At 47.0% G+C, this 17,498-nt stretch overlaps 1 protein-coding gene across 4 annotated transcripts in view; it reads right to left on the bottom strand.

The window, feature by feature from the left end:
* FRMD5 (FERM domain containing 5) overlaps positions 1-17,498 on the bottom strand; it is a 103,760-nt gene that overhangs the window by 4,413 nt on the left and 81,849 nt on the right. For all 4 annotated transcript variants that reach the window (XM_070762393.1, XM_070762394.1, XM_070762397.1 and 1 more), the window contains 7 exons: positions 16,897-16,984; positions 11,870-11,958; positions 9,122-9,185; positions 6,985-7,076; positions 3,032-3,106; positions 2,574-2,642; positions 2,318-2,424 (listed from right to left, as the gene is read on the bottom strand). In XM_070762393.1, coding sequence (XP_070618494.1) covers positions 2,318-2,424; positions 2,574-2,642; positions 3,032-3,106; positions 6,985-7,076; positions 9,122-9,185; positions 11,870-11,958; positions 16,897-16,984 — 584 coding nt within the window. The remainder of the gene's footprint in view (positions 1-2,317; positions 2,425-2,573; positions 2,643-3,031; positions 3,107-6,984; positions 7,077-9,121; positions 9,186-11,869; positions 11,959-16,896; positions 16,985-17,498) is intronic.

Below are 17,498 nucleotides of genomic sequence, written 5' to 3'. Positions count from 1 at the left end.
CCAGAAATGGCCTGTTTCCCAACTTCTGGTGGGCCCAGTAGGCTCTTCTTTCGCCCTCCTGGCTCCAAAGACTTCCCTGGAGCTGGGGGAGGGTAAAAACACCCTCCCCATCCCCCGGAGGCTCCCTGAAAACCACAAACGCCATCCCAAAATCTGCTGGCCAGCACACACATGCACGTTGGAGCTGAGCTAGGGCAACATCTCGCGTGTCAGCAGATATGGCTCTGTGCTACCTGTGGCACCCATGCCATAGGTTCGCCATCACTGCCCTAGAAAGTACAGAGAAGATCAACAAAGGGAATAAAGGATCTGGAGGCTAAACTCCAAGGTGGACGGTTGTGGGAACTTGGTATATCTAATCTAATAAAGGGAAGGCTCAGGTGAAAGGAAAGCAGTTTTCCAGACAACCTATACCAAGGGTCCCCAATCTGTGGGCCACAGCCTATTCCCAACTGGGCCATGTTGAGTTGCCGGTCTGGTGCACACCCACAAGCAACAGGAGACACACCTGCCTCTCCCACAAAGCCATCCCCTTCTCTCCCCCCCCGTTCCTGCTCTGGGCTGCCAACCTCGGAAGGTTGGGGAACTCTGCCCTATGCCATTTTGGACAAATGACTTCAATAATCTCTTCTTAAAAACCTCCAGGTTGGGACACCTACATCTTTTGAAGGCAAGCCTTTCTATTAATTGTTCTGTCAGGAAGTCTCTCCTTAGTCCTAGCTTGATTCTCTCCTTGGTTAATTTTCATCTGTTGCTTTTTGTCCTTCCTCACCTGGCTCTTTGGAGAATAGCTTAACAACATCCCTCCTTCTTTGCATAGTAAAGCAGTAGAGGTTGTGCTCTACTTTGCCAAATAACTTACTGAATCCAAGTAAATTATGTCTACCACACTTCGCTGATCACTTTATCAAAGACTATAATAAGGTTTGTTTTTGGCAAAGCCGTCTTGGCTTCTAGTAATAGCTTTGCTTGTTTTAAGTGTTTCAGATCATTGCTGACCTTTTCCATAATTTTCCTAGGTATTAATATCAAACTGATGTATCTATAGTTCCCTGGATCAATTTTTCCCCCTTTTTGAAGATGGAAACCATATAAGCTCTTTTCCAGTCGTCTAGTTCTTTCCTGATGCCGATCATTGAAAGATCAATGCTTCCAAGATCATGTCTGGGATGTACTCCATCTGGTCCAGGTGATTTATCTAAAGTAGATAGGTGGTGTAAAGTAGATAGGTAGAGTGTTGTCTTATCTTGCTTATTTTCACTTGTCTGTCTTTTACGGTACAGTAGTCCCTCACCTATCGCTGGTGTTACGTTCCAGACCCGGCCGCGATAGGTGAAATCCGCGATGGGGAATTTATCGACCGATAGTACTTATTTAAGTATTTATATTGTAATTGTTTGGTAAGTTTTCATTGTTTTAAGTGTTTATAAACCCTTCACACACAGTATTTATTTTAGATACATTATTTAAATACAGTATTTACAATTTTAGATATTTTTTTTTGAAAAACCTGCCGATCGAGTTCGGCGGGCTGTTTAAATCTGCCAATCAACTTCCTCAAAAACCCGCGAACCAGCGAAGATCCGCGAATGATTTTTCTCATTAATATTTCTTGAAAACCCGCGATGAAGTGAAGCCGCAGTAGGTGAAGCGCGGTATAGCGAGGGACTACTGTACAATTTTTGTTAAGTGGGATGATTTTTTCCTTTTGTATAAAGACAGGTGCAGAGAATGAATTAAGCAGCTCCACTTTTTCCCTGATGCCTATTATCTCCTTGTCATCTTCTCCCATTAGTGGACCAATTGTTTCTTTGACTTTTTTTCTTGTTTCCTACACCTTAAAAGAAAATGTTATTGTTTTTTACATTTGTGGCAAGCCTTACCTCTCCTGGTTTCATATTTGAAGATTTGGGCTGTATGCAGGCATTCGACGTTAGTTATGCATCTCTCTTTCCACTTTTCATACTAGTCATTTTTATCTTTCATATTATCCAGACAGTTCTTTTTTTCTTTTTAGTGGTATCGCAAACCCTTCCCAGAAATGACCCTCTGCACATGCGCAGAAGCCTCTGTGCATGCGCAGAAGGGCTTTTTTTGCAATCCACGACGATTGGAGGACCAATTTGGGACCACGGACATTACTGCCAGTTCAGTGAGTGGCAGCAAATTTCCTTTGCAAAGCAAAGTTGAAGAAAGATTGTAAATACAGTCATAGTTTCAATGGTTTCTTAAGCAATTAATGGCCAGATTTGTATGGTTCATGACTTAAATGTGGTTGCTAAGTGAGGATGATCGCCAGCAGGGGCAGCCAGCTCACCTTCCATGATGGAGATGTGGACAGCCCTCCTCCTGGTCCTGGGAACACTGCTGAGCCGGGGTCCATGAGGGATGGAGGGGCAGCTACGGCTGGGGACCAGTCCAGATCTGTGAAAGAAAGGAAGGGCAGAGGCAGCATTCTCTTCCCATCAGAAGGATGGGTTTTGGCCGGAGGTCCAGCTTTTCCCACCATCCCTGCCTTCATCCTTCCTGCTCATGGGCCCTTTGACCCTTTCGCTCCTGCATAGCTGCCTTACCTGTGTATTTCCGGAGGCTCCCTCTTAATTTTGGCACTAGACTCCATCACCTCTTTGGCAACTCGGCCGCTGAAAGAGATTGGAGAGCAGAGCAGGTGACAAGCACGGCAAACGCCCAACCTGAGATTCTACTGGCTCAATTCCCCCCCCCCCTGAAAGTTGGGACCGTGGCAGTGCTGCTCCATCCTGCAGACCAGATTGGATACCTGGAAAGGTTCTGGCTGGGTGCCAAGCTTGGCAAGGGTGCCTGGGCAGCCTTCCTGTTCTGGAAGAGCCAAGCGACGGTGACTCTGCGGGGCGTTGGGAAAGGGGATCGCGGCAACGCCAGGACTGAACAGGTTCAGCCCAACTCAGAGGATATGTTGCTTTTGTACTATCGCCTCCCTAAATCGGTTCTCAGACTTCAGGTGTGTATGTCAAAAGAGATCCAGCGACAGCCACTTACAGTCGTCATTTACCTGTATCGGAAGCGGCTCCCTTTGAAAAATAAGTTGCTGCTGGAGACAGTGCGAACTTGACTGGACTTCTCCAACCTGAAGCGAGAAGCAGAGGTTGGAAGAGGGATGGAATAACAGCACTCGGTCAACAGCCGCCCCGAGTCTACGGAGAGGGGCGGCATACAAATCTAATAAATAAATAAAGTTGCTGGGCTTTTGAAAGGGCTGCGATGGGAGGGGGCGTTTTGGAAGCACATCATTTCCATGTGCTGAAAATTTATGTATGTACGCATGTATGTATGCATTTATTTATTTACTTGTTTGTTTGTTTGTTTATTTACTTGTTTGTTTGTTTATTTATTTGTTTGTTTATTTATTTATTGGATTTGTATGCCGCCCCTCCGGAGACTCGGGGTGGCTAACAGCAATAATAAAACAATGTACAGTAATAATCCAATACTAAAAATGATTAAAAACCCATTAATATAAAAAACCAAACATACATACAGACATACCATGCATAAAATTGTAAAGGCCTAGGGGGAAAGAGCATCTCAATTCCCCCATGCCTGGCAGCAGAGGTGGGTTTTAAGTAGCTTACGAAAGGCAAGGAGGGTGGGGGCAATTCTAATCTCTGGTTCCAGAGGGCCGGGGCCGCCACAGAGAAGGCTCTTCCCCTGGGTCCCGCCAAGCGGCATTGTTTAGTTGACGGGACCCGGAGAAGACCCACTCTGTGGGCCCTAACCGGTCGCTGGGATTCGTGCAGCAGAAGGCGGTCCCTGAGATAACCTGGTCCGGTGCCATGAAGGGCTTTATAGGTCATAACCAACAAAATGAAGCAAAGGCTCCGAGAACTGGCACAAAGAAAGAAAGACGCCCCTGGGGACCGAACAGCTTGGATGCCTAGCCCTGACCCTGCCACCAAGCAGGGAGGGTGGCTCTCTTGTTCTGCAGGAGCTGGCACCTGTACACTGGCGCACCTCAGAAACGCAAGGGAAGTGTGGCTGGCTTTGAGGCTTTCACAATGCCCGTGATGGGCCTGTGGCTGCCTTGCCCTGAAAGGGATGTGCCTTCTCCTCAGACTCGTCCTGGAGACTCTTCCCCAGGCACAAGCAGAATGCCGTCTCACCTGTCCAAGTTTCATGGCCCTTCTCCCTATTCTCATTGCTGGTCCAAACTGCTTTATGCAGAGCAACAACCCACCCAGAAGATGTGGCAAAAGTGTACCCAGTCTGATTCTGGAAAGGCCCCCAATTAATTAATTAATTGATTGATTGATTGGATTTGTATGCCGCCCCTCTCCGCAGACTCGGGGCGGCTAACAACAGTAATAAAACAGTATATAACAACAATCCAATACTAAAAACAGTTAAAAACCCATTATATAAAAACCAATCATACATACAGACATACCATGCATAAAGTTTTAAAGGCCTAGGGGGAAAGTGTATCTCAGTTCCCCCATGCCTGGCGGCAGAGGTGGGTTTTAAGCAGCTTACGAAAGGCAAGGAGGGTGGGGGCAATTCTAATCTCTGGTTCCAGAGGGCCGGGGCCGCCACAGAGAAGGCTCTTCCCCTGGGTCCCGCCAAGCGACATTGTTTGGTTGACGGGACCCGGAGAAGACCCACTCTCTGGGACCTAACTGGTCGCTGGGATTCGTGCAGCAGAAGGCGGTCCCAGAGATAATCTGGTCCGGTGCCATGAAGGGCTTTATAGGTCATAACCAACACTTTGAATTGTGACCGGAAACTGATCGGCAACCAATGCAGACTGCGGAGTGTTGGTGTGACATGGGGGGGTGTTCCACTTTACATTGCCCTGCAGGGCACCCGCCTGGTGGGAAGAGCCCAATGGAGGCCTCTCCTACTGCCAGAAGCCTCTTTGCTCGGCATATGAGAAGGGCATCGCCTGCATTGACCTGTCCAAAGAAATCTCCTGCTTGGGGACTGGCACTTTGCCCAGACACAGTTCTCTTACCAAGGTCATCACTGGTAATTTTAGTATTAACCTGTTTTCTGTTAATTTTATGTTGGCCATTTTTGTCCCCTCGCTTGCTTAGAGAGAAGGGACGTGGACCCCTCAACAGGTGAAGGGGGGAAAGGTGGAGTGATTGACTTCTTTCCCTTCTGCAAATCTCTTTTGAGGGTTTTGGTTTGACAGGGCAGGGAATGAGGTGACTTCCAGCTACTAAAGAAGAAAAGGCTGGGAGAACTTTGCATGCAACTAGCTCTGATTTACTGCAATTCACTTGGCTTCTAATAACTTTTTTTCCTTTTGTAACAAATGGAGCTACTGTATTTCCTTGTTTCTACTTGGGAGTCCATCTCCTCACCAGGCAATGCCAAGGGTCAACACTAGGTTAGTGAGGCCAGTCACACCTTCCAAGATCCTCTGAGCTACTTTGAGAGGAATCCATTCCAGAGCTGAATTAAGGTAGCGCTGATCAGACTTATCTAGCTAAGATTTATTTGACTTAGCAAAATCGGAGACTATCCAACTTGGGAATCTACAGCAATATCTGCACAAAAGCTGCACATTAAATGCAATGTTATTTTGGCAAGCATGCAAAACTAATCAGGATTTGGTAAGTGCACGTGTACAATATTTGGTGTGGATTTGTACAAGTTGATTTAGAAAAATGAAAAGCTGTACTTTGGTATGTGGCATTAGCTCTTAAAACTAAAGCAGAAATATCTATCGCCTTTTCTACGACATGCCACAATCCCAAACAATTATGGTGGCCACTTTTCACCCCTTGCCTAAAAAGTCCAGAGGATCCATCTAAACAATGCAGTGCCTGCTTTCTCTGTTAGCATAAGAAAAAAAGGGGATGCCTGAACACAAGATTTCCAAACAGGGCCAGGCAGCACATAGAGCCAAGGGAAACCCAAGATAGAAACATAGAAACATAGAAGATTGACGGCAGAAAAAGACCTCATGGTCCCTCTAGTCTGCCCTTCTACTATTTCCTGTATTTTATCTTACAGTGGATATATGTTTATCCCAGGCATGTTTAAATTCAGTTACTGTGGATTTACCAACCACGTCTGCTGAAGTTTGTTCCAAGGATCTACTACTCTTTCAATAAAATAATATTTTCTCATGTTGCCTTTGATCTTTCCCCCAACTAACTTCAAATTGTGTCCCCTTGTTCTTGTGTTCACTTTCCTATTAAAAACACTTCCATCCTGAACCTTATTTAACCCTTTAATATATTTAAATGTTTTGATCATGTCCCCCTTTTCCTTCTGTCCTCCAGACTATACAGATGGAGTTCATGAAGTCTTTCCTGATACGTTTTACGCTTAAGACCTTCCACCATTCTTGTAGCCCGTCTTTGGACCCGTTCAATTTTGTCAATATCTTTTTGTAGGTGAGGTCTCCAGAACTGAACACAGTACTCCAAATGTGGTCTCACCAGCGCTCTATATAAGGGGATCATAATCTCCCTCTTCCTGCTTGTTATACCTCTAGCTATGCAGCCAAGCATCCTACTTGCTTTTCCTACCGCCCGACCACACTGCTCACCCATTTTGAGACTGTCAGAAATCACTACCCCTGGACAGCAGATGCTCTTGCTGAGAAATTCTTTCTCACGGAAATTCTTTCTCAGGCTTCTGAGCTTCGTCTGGGACAGGGGTAGGCAAAGTTGGCTCTTGTATCACTTGTGGACTTCAACTCCCAGAATTCCTGAGCCAATCTTGCTAGCTCAGGAATTCTGGGAGTTGAAGTCCACAAGTCATAGAACAGCCAACTTTGCCTACCCCTGGTCTGGGAGATGGAAAGAATTCCCAGGCAACAGCCAGAGGGATCACCAACCAGATCAGAGGCCCATTTACAGGGCAAGTTGTGGCTGCAGCAGAAACCAATCCTGGACCACCGCCGCTTTGGGCTGAGGGGGCAGGCTCTGCATTGGCAACTGCTGAGGACAGAAAGGAGAGAAAGCATTCCTGGAAAAGACACCTTCTACTCACTTATAAAAGGCTTGATTTTCAATCCCACATTTCCAGAGATGCTTGCAGGCTTCAGGAGTTGGAGCAAAATAGGTCAGAACAATTTTCTTTTCCTATCAGAATCCCAGAAAAAAATGTTTGTGGTTAATTTATAGATGGTCTTGATATTGTTTGAAAGAAAGCATGAAAAATAGAATTAAACAAACAAAAACATGGATGGGTTTAGATCCAGCTCTGTAGTGGGCCAGAACAGGAAACCAACTCTTTACTCCCTTTTTTTTAAAAATATAATTTTTATTGATTTTTTAAAAAGTTTTACAGAAAACAAAACAAAAGCATAAACCATAAAAGTGTACCATCACCAAACAAAAAAAATAAAGATTCCCTTCACCAGGGAAGACTCAATTTTGTATCCTTCATTTGCTTCATCTCTGGGTTACATTGTTCATTCATTATAAAGTGATTGAATTTTATTTCTTACATTTGCATCGCTTGCTGATATTGTTAATATATAATTTTTAACCTTCTCCCACCACCTCATTGTTGCTGCTAATTTCTCTTCATTATAATTATGTAATCTGATTTCCATAATTTCATAGTGAATGTGGTCCACCATGTACCTGCACTAATTTTTTATCGTCCATTTATTATCGTCTTTCCACCCAAGCACTATGGTTGCCTGGGCGCTTTCTATCGCTGCAGTTTACCAACTCTTTACTCCCAGTGTGTCTAAAACTCCTTTTGTTAAGGTGGGCTCTCAGAACAGAATTTTGCCACTCTGGTTGTAAGGGTCCTCTTCTTCGTGGTTATGGTCCAGTGAATTGGAGAGACGCCTGATCCATTTCCAAATGTTATCTGGGCGTTCTAGACTTAACAATTGCTTTAGTCCCTTTTGCCTAGTGCTCGGGTTAGGTTATCTTGCATAGCATCCTTCATCTTCTCTGTTCTTTGCCATCAAAGTCCCAGCCTGGATTTTTTAATGTCTTGCGATGCATGTTAAACAGGGCAGGTGGCCACCATCTTGGCTTTTTGACAAAGCAGACACCTTCTCTCTACTGGACACCCAGATCTCCCAAGCAGAGTCTGGGAAAGCAGGCAGCCTGTCCCAGACCTCAAGATTTGTTTCTCTCCCCAGCCAGCAGTGCCCTGGACTACTACTTACTCCTCTGCCCCCCAACTTTGGGAGAACAAAGTGGGAAGTGTGGTGGGAGGGTGTTTAATCTTGGGATGTGGTGAAGAGGGTACGCTATTCCCTCTGCCTGGCAAAAGTACAGCATAGAATTGGGGGGACAGAACCCCCTCCATGCACTTCAAGTCCCAGAAGCTCTCAGTGGAAGGATAGCAATAAATGGACAATCCAGAATTGGTACTGGTACATGGTGGACCACATCCACTTCGAAATTATGGAAATAAGATTAAATAACTTTGATGAAAATAAATTGGAGAAGCTGATGGCACGATGGAATAAGGTGAAACATTATATCTTAAGTAGAATTTATGACGACAATGTGAAAAATAAATTCCAATCACTTTTTGTATGTAAAGAAATGTAAACCGGGGCTAAGGAAGAAATTGAAACTTATTGTAAATAATTTAACCCCCTAAATGGTGGTGGGGTTTATTGGTGTTGGGCACTTTTTCTTTAAGTATTTTGTTGTTGTAATAAAATTTAATAAAAATATTTTTATTTTTTTTAAAAAATGTCCCAGGGGCTCTGTGCCTGGGCTGGGACCCTCCTTGCAAGGATGCAAAGGCTGCTCAAGGGGCCAATTGGGAAACTCCCCGTATTTGTTCCGGGGGAGGCCTGGAAATCTGGGAGCTTTTTCTCCAGGCAGAGAGGAAGCTCAGCATCCAACAAACCCAAGTGGGTGGGTCCATCTACACTGGCCCCACCCCTTTTGACCAGCATTGCTCATTGATGAAGGCAGGCCTGTCTGAGCTGGATTCTGGGGTTCGATGGAGCCTAGAACCAAGGAAGCTCTGCTGATCCATTTGGAAACATCCCAGTTTCTCGGCCTGGCGGTTGCTTTAATAAGGCAATACCGAGTTTAACCTGGATCCAGATAACTTCTTGAGATCTCTTGGTGATCTGCAGGCAGAGATGCCACTGGATTTATTCGGTCTCACTAAGCAGATCGCTTTGGAAGGCGGCACTCACCTCTTTCTGACATACATATAAATAGAACGTCTTGCCTTCAAATTTCATCTTGGCCACTTCGTCCCTGCAAGCAAAAGAGAGGCCGTTCCATGAAAGAGGGCATCACCACAGATCCTCCGGCCTCGCATGACAAGGGCAGCCCCCACATATTATTATTATTATTATTATTATTATTATTATTATTATTATTATTAATTGGATTTGTATTCCGCCCCTCTCCGTAGACTCGGGGCGGCTAACAACAGTAATAAAAAACATCATATAAATCCAATACTAAAACAACTAAAAACCCTTATTGTAAAAACCAAACATCCCTACAAACAAACATAACATGCATAAATTGTAAAGGCCTAGGGGGAAAGAATATCTCAGCTCCCCCATGCCTGACGGCAGAGGTGGGTTTTAAGGAGCTTACAAAAGGCAACGAGGGTGGGGGCAATTCTAATCTCCGGGGGGGGGGGGGGTTCCAGAGGGCCGGGGCCGCCACAGAGAAGGCTTTTCCCCTGGGCCCCGCCAAACGACATTGTTTTGTTGATGGGACCCGGAGAAGGCCCACTCTGGGACCTAACCGGTTGCTGGGATTCATGCGGCAGAAGGGACCCTGGCCAATGGCAGAGGTTTTAAATCAAGCTGCAGAAAACACTAAGTTAAACGAAACCTCTTTTGGAAAAGGAGAGTGGTTGCAAATCCAAGTTGAACATTGATGGCTCAGGGCGGGGGTGGTTGTGGTGGAGAAGGCATCTCGGCCTCAGGAGGGGCAGCAGTGCCTGGCAGATTTGAAGGAGCAGGTTAAATGGAGAGAGCCACGCTGGGCTGACGTGGGCGGAGGACGAATCGCCCGGCGGACAGTCCAATGTGGGTGTGTGTAGCTTAAGTGACCAGGAAAGGGGCATAGGAGATATTGTCGAAAAATACGTGAAGCTCAGGATGGAGCTGCAGTAAAAAGGTCAAAGAGGACACGGGCATATCAACAACAGGCTACAAGACAAAGCCAGAGAAAGGACACTAACTGCGCATCGTATGGACTTAACTAGCTGTGAGCTAGGATGATGACATTGCCAGGTGCAACGATGCTTGAATCTGTCCATGTGTTGTGACATGAAGAAGTTTTCATGTCACAACACCAAACGGCAGTCAGAAAACTCCTTCATTTCACACCATATGGGCAGACTCAACCCTATTTTCAGACAAATCAGACATCAATAGACATATGTTAACAGAGAGATATAAAGGTATCTCTAAGTACTGTTGAAAATGTGTATGGTATGAAAGGACATGTTTACCATGTAAACTTAAAAAAGCAATAGTAATAATAATAGTAATAATAATAATAATAATGGATGCAAGTACAAAATGCAGACCATTTAAAAAATATATATTTAGTGGAAACCTGAATTTTCTTCATTGGAAGCCAATTATAAAAGACTCAGGGAAGATTAACTGCAATAAGGTCATTATGTGCACCAAGATGGGAAAAGGCAGAATGAAAAGAAGAGAGGATCATAAAGATGGAGAAATGTGGAAATGGCTAACTGACCTCTTTGGTCATGGAACAACTAACCAAATGAGTCACAACTATTTTTAACCAAAGGCTTTTTGGACTTTTCACTGGAAATGTATGAAAATGAACTGGTGATTAAGGCAGGCTTTATACGGGAAGAAGGGAACTGGGTCATACACATAATCTGGGAGGGCATCCAGACATCTCTATAACCACTGAAATGACAATCAGAAGTCAGAATCAAAAGTTTAAATCTCTTCTTTTTCTTTCTTCCTTTCTTTCCTGTCCCTTCCTTTCTTTTCTTTCCTTCCTTTTTCTTTTTGAATCTAGTGTTCACTTTTTTTCTGCTTCTTTCTTTTTATCTTTTCCATCTCTCTCTCTCTCCATATATATATATATATATAAATAATCTAATCTATATCTATCTATCTATCTATGACGGTCTTGGTATATTTGGGTTTCTTCCCATGTAGGATTTAGAAATTTCTGGCGACGTTTCAATGAGGTCCCACTTGTCATCTTCAGGCTGGTGTTTCTGTCCTTGTTCTAGGGCGAACACAGCGAGACCTGAGCTGCCTTCCTTCTATAAATACTGGTGGCTGGGTGTGGTTTGATGGCTCAGCAATTGCCTGCTGTGTAGAAACTTCCTGGTGAGTGAGTGGGGTAACACCTGGGGTCGTTGATTTAACTGAGGTATGCTGATTAGTTAATGATTGTGGATTAGGGGTGATATCCTAAGTAGTTGGAGCTCGCAGGCCACTTGGTTGTTTTGCAATGTGTGTTCTGAGTCTGATTTCAGTTTCTATGGCTGGGATACAGCAGCTCAGGTCTCGCTGTGTTCGCCCTAGAACAAGGACAGAAGCACCAGCCTGAAGATGACGAGTGGGACCTCGTCGAAACGTCACCAGAAATTTCTAAATCCTACACGGGAAGAAACCCGAATATACCAAGACCGTCATACCTGTACCCGTGAAAATCTACGAAAACAAATATATACATATATGAACATATACTTTTCTGTACTGTTTAATTTTGTAAACTACTTTCAAAAAGGGGGGGGGGAGAGGAAATAATGAAGTCTGCCCTGAGGGTGAGGCCAAGTGTTTGTGTGTGTCAAGCAAGACCAAGCCCCAAAGCTCCTTGCTTTCCAATACAGGCATAGTCTTGAGGGGGGGGGAAGAGACATGGGGAGGGGGCTCCCTTCCTCCTGGGTAACTACAGGAGCTGGTTTTAGGCGCAGAACTCACCATTTGATGAAGTGAACTCGCTTGTTTCCCTGCAGGACCACGAATCCAAAGGGGGTGAAGGCCAGGAACGCAGCGTTTCCAGAGACGTCCTGCAAAACACCAACCGCTGCTCAGCGAGGGAGGCCACGGGGGGGGGGGCAGGCAAGCGCAGCACGTGGAGGAGCCCTACGGCCGTCTGAGGACTCTGAGCCGGGTGCCTGGGTTGAACAGCGAGGTTCCTCCGCAGCTCTTGAACCCTGGACATGGCTCTCCTCCCACTTGGGGAGGCAACAGCCCATTCGGCCGTGACCAGAAGGGGCCCCTCCCATGCATTGCCTGGGGGCAGAGCGGCCCTCTTGTTTCTGGGTTGGGCCAGCATACGCAGCCACACGTGGTCCCAGAAAAAGGACCGACTGCCAGCCCTTCAAGGTAGAACAGATGGGGAGGCCAAAGTCATACAAGCAAATGTTATTTTTCTATAAGGTAACCCAGTGACCGATTAGATCCCACAGAGTTGGCCTTCTCCGGGTCCCAACAACTAAACAATGCCGTTTGGTGGGACCCAGGGGAAGAGCCTTCTCTGTGGCAGCCCCGACCCTCTGGAACCATCTGTCCCCAGAGATTAGAACTGCCCCCACCCTCCTCGCCTTTCGTAAACTCCTTAAAACCCACCTCTCGTCAGGCATGGGGGAATTGAAACATCTCCCCCCGGGCCTATACAGTTTATGTATAGTATGTTTGTGTGTATGTCTGCTTTTAATAATGGGTTTTTTAGTGTTTCTCTTAAATTATTAGATTTGTTATATATTGTTTATTATTGCTGTGAGCCGCCCCGAGTCTACGGAGAGGGGTGGCATACAAATCTAATAAATAGATAAATAAATCCTGCAAGCCTGAATTTGTACACATACACATCTTTTGAGATGCTTTCTCAAATTCCCTTCCTGCCCGGAAAACCCCAATTTCTTTTCTCTGACCATCGCCTTGGCTGCTGCCCTTCCTTCTGCTTTTCAAGGCTGCTCCTACTGCCCAAAGCGGGGGCCCTTTTGGGGCCCCCCCTGGGACAGGAGAAAGGGTCTAAAATAACTTTGCCCCTTAAAAGTAAATTTCAACTTGAACTGGAAACCATTCTGAGATTAGGATCCAACAGGGCCCAATACCACATCCCGAAGTTTGGGTTCAATTATGCATAGAATCTATATATGGGACCCAAATGACAATAAATTCTAATAATATAGACTGAGCTATACCCCCTCCACAGGGAGGTTGGGCCCACTTGATTGCCCTGGTGACTAAAGGACCCAGTGGGGCTCCAAAGAGGGCTGGGGGAAATAATAATAATATAATAATAATTTATTAGATTTGTATGCCGCCCCTCTCCGAAGACTTGGGGCAACTCACAACACAACACACATTGTACAAATCCAATATTAAAAACAGATTAAAACCCTTATCATAAAAAATCATCACACGACCCAAGCAAACCATACATAAATCATAATAGCTAAGGAGAATATCAATTACCCCATGCCTGGCGACATAGGTTGGTTTTTAGGAGCTTGTGAAAGGCAAGGAGGGTGGGGGCAGTCCTAATCTCTGGGAGGGAGTTGATTCCAGAGGGCTGGGGCCACCACAGAGAAGGCTCTTCCCCTGGGTCCCGCCAGACGGCATTGCTTAGTCGACGGGACCTGGAGAAGGCCAACTCTGTGGGACCTAACCGGTCGCTGGGATTCGTGCGGCAGAAGGCTGCAGAGTTTAGTTTTTAGATATTATATTGTTAGGGTTAGGGCTATATTGTATTATTGTTTTGTAACCTCAGTCCTTCCTTTCCCTCAGCCAACTAATTTCACAAAGTATTTACTCTTGCCTCCTTAAACTTTAAACTTTTAAAAACTGTAACTCGTAACATTTTAATTTTCATACTGCTTTATGTTTTAATGCTTTTCCATTAGCCCCAGGGTCCCTCTTTCTACCTTATTTGGAAGGAGAAGCCGCTGCTTGAAGTGGCCCCGAAAGTCAAAGAAAGGAATTGGGGAAGGCTCATTGGGCACAAGGCCCATCCAGAGGGGGCGCTCTAGGGGGCCCCACCTGCTGCGTGAATGGCTGGCTCCAACCCAGAGTGTCCGCACTGGGCGGGGTCTGGAAACAAAGCGGAGGAGGAGAAAACTTTGCTTGGTTGGGTTGGGCGGGAGACCACTCAGAGATCCCAGACAATCAGAAGTTGGAAAAAAGGCAGCAGCAAAGCGGTTCCCTTCTGGAAGTGCAGCCACAACAGCTCCAGGAGCTCCTCTCGTGCTGAAGCCCCTCAACCCTTGAAGAGCCACTGGAAGCTACAGCTGGCAGAGTGGGTGGCGTGGGGGCAGCCTCCCATCTCCTGTTCTGTCCTGCAAGCTGCTTCCAGGTGCCCTTGGCCATTACCCTGAAAGCCCTGGACTGGAGGGATGAGTCCAGGTCCCTGAGGAGCCATCTCATCCCAATGGGACGGGACGGTCCCAGCCGTGCTGGCAGAGGAGGCCCCCTCGGTCAAGGAATGGGTGGGTGTCAACAAACTCAAACTCAGCCCAGACAAGACGGAGTGGCTGTGGGTCCTGCCTCCCAAGGACAATTCCATCTGTCCGTCCATTACCCTGGGGGGAGATTCATTGACCCACTCAGAGAGAGTTTGCAACTTGGGCGTCCTCCTCGATCCACAGCTCACATTAGAGAAACATTTTTCAGTTGTGGCGAGGGGGGCGTTCGCCTGGTGCACCAGTTGCGGCCCTATTTGAACCGGGAGTCACTACTCACAGTCACTCATGCCCTCATCACCTCGAGGCTCGACTACTGTAACACTCTCTACATGGGGCTACCTTTGAAAAGTGTTCGGAAACTTCAGACCGTGCAGAATGCAGCTGTGAGAGCAATCATGGGCTTTCCCAAATATGCCAATGTTTCTCCAACACTCCGCAGTCTGCATTGGTTGCCGATCAGTTTCCGGTCACAATTCAAAGTGTTGGTTATGACCTATAAAGCCCTTCATGGCACCGGACCAGATTACATCAGGGACCGCCTTCTGCTGCACAAATCCCAGCGACCAGTTAGGTCCCACAGAGTGGGTCTTCTCCGGGTCCCGTCAACCAAACAATGTCGCTTGGCGGGACCCAGGGGATGAACCTTCTCTGTGGCGGCCCCGACGCTCTGGAACCAACTCCCCCCAGAGATTAGAATTGCCCCCACCCTCCTTGCCTTTCGTAAGCTGCTTAAAACCCAACTCTGCCGCCAGGCATTGGGGAACTAAGATACACTTTCCCCCTAGGCCTTCACAATTTTATGTATGGTATGTCTGTAGGTATGACTGGTTTTTATATAATGGGTTTTTAACTGTTTTTTTAGTATTGGCTTTTGTTGTACTGTTTTACTGCTGTTGTTAGCCGCCCCGAGTCTGCGGAGAGGGGCGGCATACAAATCCAATAAATAATAATAACAATAACAATAATAATAATAATACTGGCTGGTGGGGTCCATAAGAGCCTTTCCTGCCCTTTTCTTTTCCTGGCCTTTGCCTCCCCCCCCCCCACCTCATGGTCAGATCTTCTCCCACCTTCCTGACTGGAAGGCCAGGCACAAAAGCTGGAGGATCACCCTGGAAGTGGTTGGTGGACTAAGGGCACATCCCACCTCCCTCCCCAGCTTTTTACCAGAACTTATAAATTCATTGTTACTGGGTGTATCTCTGTGCAGTGTGTGCATAGTTTTATTGCTTTTGACCTTTGTGGCGAAATGGGTGGCAAACAGATTTAATAAATAAGTAGGTAAATAAACTTCATCATTGATTCGGAGTACAAACCGCAAGGCAGCAGCCTAAAGATTTGCCCTCGGTAACTACTGAGGTCTCTACCATAGTTGGGTTGAGTGGTTTGTCCCTGTCAGCTGCTGGATGGAAGACAAAGTAGGGGAGAAGGAAAAAGAGAGGGAGGGAGGGAGAAAGAGAGGAAGGAAGGAGAGGGAGGGAGGGAGAAAGAGAGGAAGGAAGGAAGAAAGAAAGAAAGAAAGAAAGAAAGAAAGAAAGAAAGAAAGAAAGAACAGCATTTTCACAGTTGGATCCTTCCCAAGTTTGAGTTTCATGTAATCAGTGCTCACCAGCCTTAAATTATGGTTGTGTTGCGTAAATTATATGTTTAAGTCAGTGGTTTGAAAATTGGAGGAAATGAAGACAATGCCAAAGACGATAATCATTAAGGCCCAGAATGAGGCCTTGCTGTAGTAGAAGGGCCTGCCCCTCATCCCTGCCCTCCGTTTCGGGAAGGAAAGATTTGGCCCCCCATCCGCATCCCTTTCCCTACTTAAACTCCTATTTCTAAGTGTGGCCTGGCTTATTCCATGGCCCCCTGCCATGCAAAGCAATGGTCCAGCAGGCAGGAATGGCACCGGGAGAGCTGGCCACGAGGTGGGCCACGCTCTCTCTGGACAGGCCACCGAGGGGGTTTTCTCTGAGCTGGGAGAGGCTGCGTGGCAGGCCAGGGAGCCTCTGGTCACCAAGGGGCAGGTTGCCCTCCTTGACATTGACTTAAATATTAAAGACCTGGCAAAAGTCGATCCAGCTGATCTGGCCAATCTCTTTCTGCTGCAGACCCTCCTTAACGGCTTTTGCTGCAGAATCTCCTTTCAAATGCTTTGATTCGCGGTTAGCATTTAAATGCAGCTGTGCCCATTTCTCTCCCCTCGCTTCTGACCAAGGAGGAGGTGGCCGTGTCGCTTCCAGACCCCAGCCGATTGCTGTCAATCTGCAATTGAGATCTGGCTCAACAGGGGAGCCTTACAAAACCAGTAGGGCAGTGAGGAAGGGTGAAGGGGTGCGGTGTGGGGAGGGGGACTCGAGGCGGCCTGTCCTCCACGGCTACTTAATAACCCTTCCAGGGGGGATTCGGTCTCTACCAGGAGGAGGGTTTCGTGGCCAATGCCACAGCCGGCCAGGGCAGCCACTGCCCGCTTCATTGCTGCCTGTGTGGAGCGTGAACGCCCAGGCCCTCGGTGCAGAAGGAGGAAGGATGGGGAGCCCCACCATGTACCTTGCAGGGATGGGGGTCCACTCCATACGTCTCCAGGGTCTGCGCTTTCCTGAGGAAGTTCAGCTCTGCCGTCGCGGGGGTCTGCCCACTGGAAGAGAAGAGGGGGCGAGGGTGGTCATCCCCTGGCCTCGGACGCTCTGAGCCCCGAACGGAGCCACCGCTGCCTGCTGGCCTTTGGCAGCCACACATGGGGCTGGGCTCCGGCGGATGAGGGCCCAGGGGAGCAGCCCAGGACCAGGCAGCTTCTGTTATGCCGATGCCAATTTTGTGCGCCTAATTTGGTATTCTTGATGGTTTTCTTTTTACATTATTAATTGGTCCTGCTTTCCCAGCCGAGCCAGAGAGCTGTCAGGGCGAAAGGCGACCTTAAACATTCTGACAAAATGCTTATGCAGTAAATAGCTAGAAGTGCTTGAATCAGGGGTTTTCCTAAGATGCTTCTGGAATCATAGGAAATGCAACGTTTCTTGCACAATACGATAACCCAACAGATAACAACACAGCGGGCGGGAGAGAGAAGGACCAATCCTCTCGCATCGGCTTGAGCAAACGGGGAGCAATTTCCCCCCGGCCAGGAGGGGCCTGAAGCCAGAACAACACCT

This window comes from Erythrolamprus reginae, chromosome 10 (assembly GCF_031021105.1).
Source record: "Erythrolamprus reginae isolate rEryReg1 chromosome 10, rEryReg1.hap1, whole genome shotgun sequence".
In the NCBI taxonomy this organism is placed as follows: Eukaryota; Metazoa; Chordata; class Lepidosauria; order Squamata; family Dipsadidae; genus Erythrolamprus; species Erythrolamprus reginae.
Note: the sequence above shows the minus strand (reverse complement) of the source record. Positions and strands in the feature narration are given on the sequence as shown.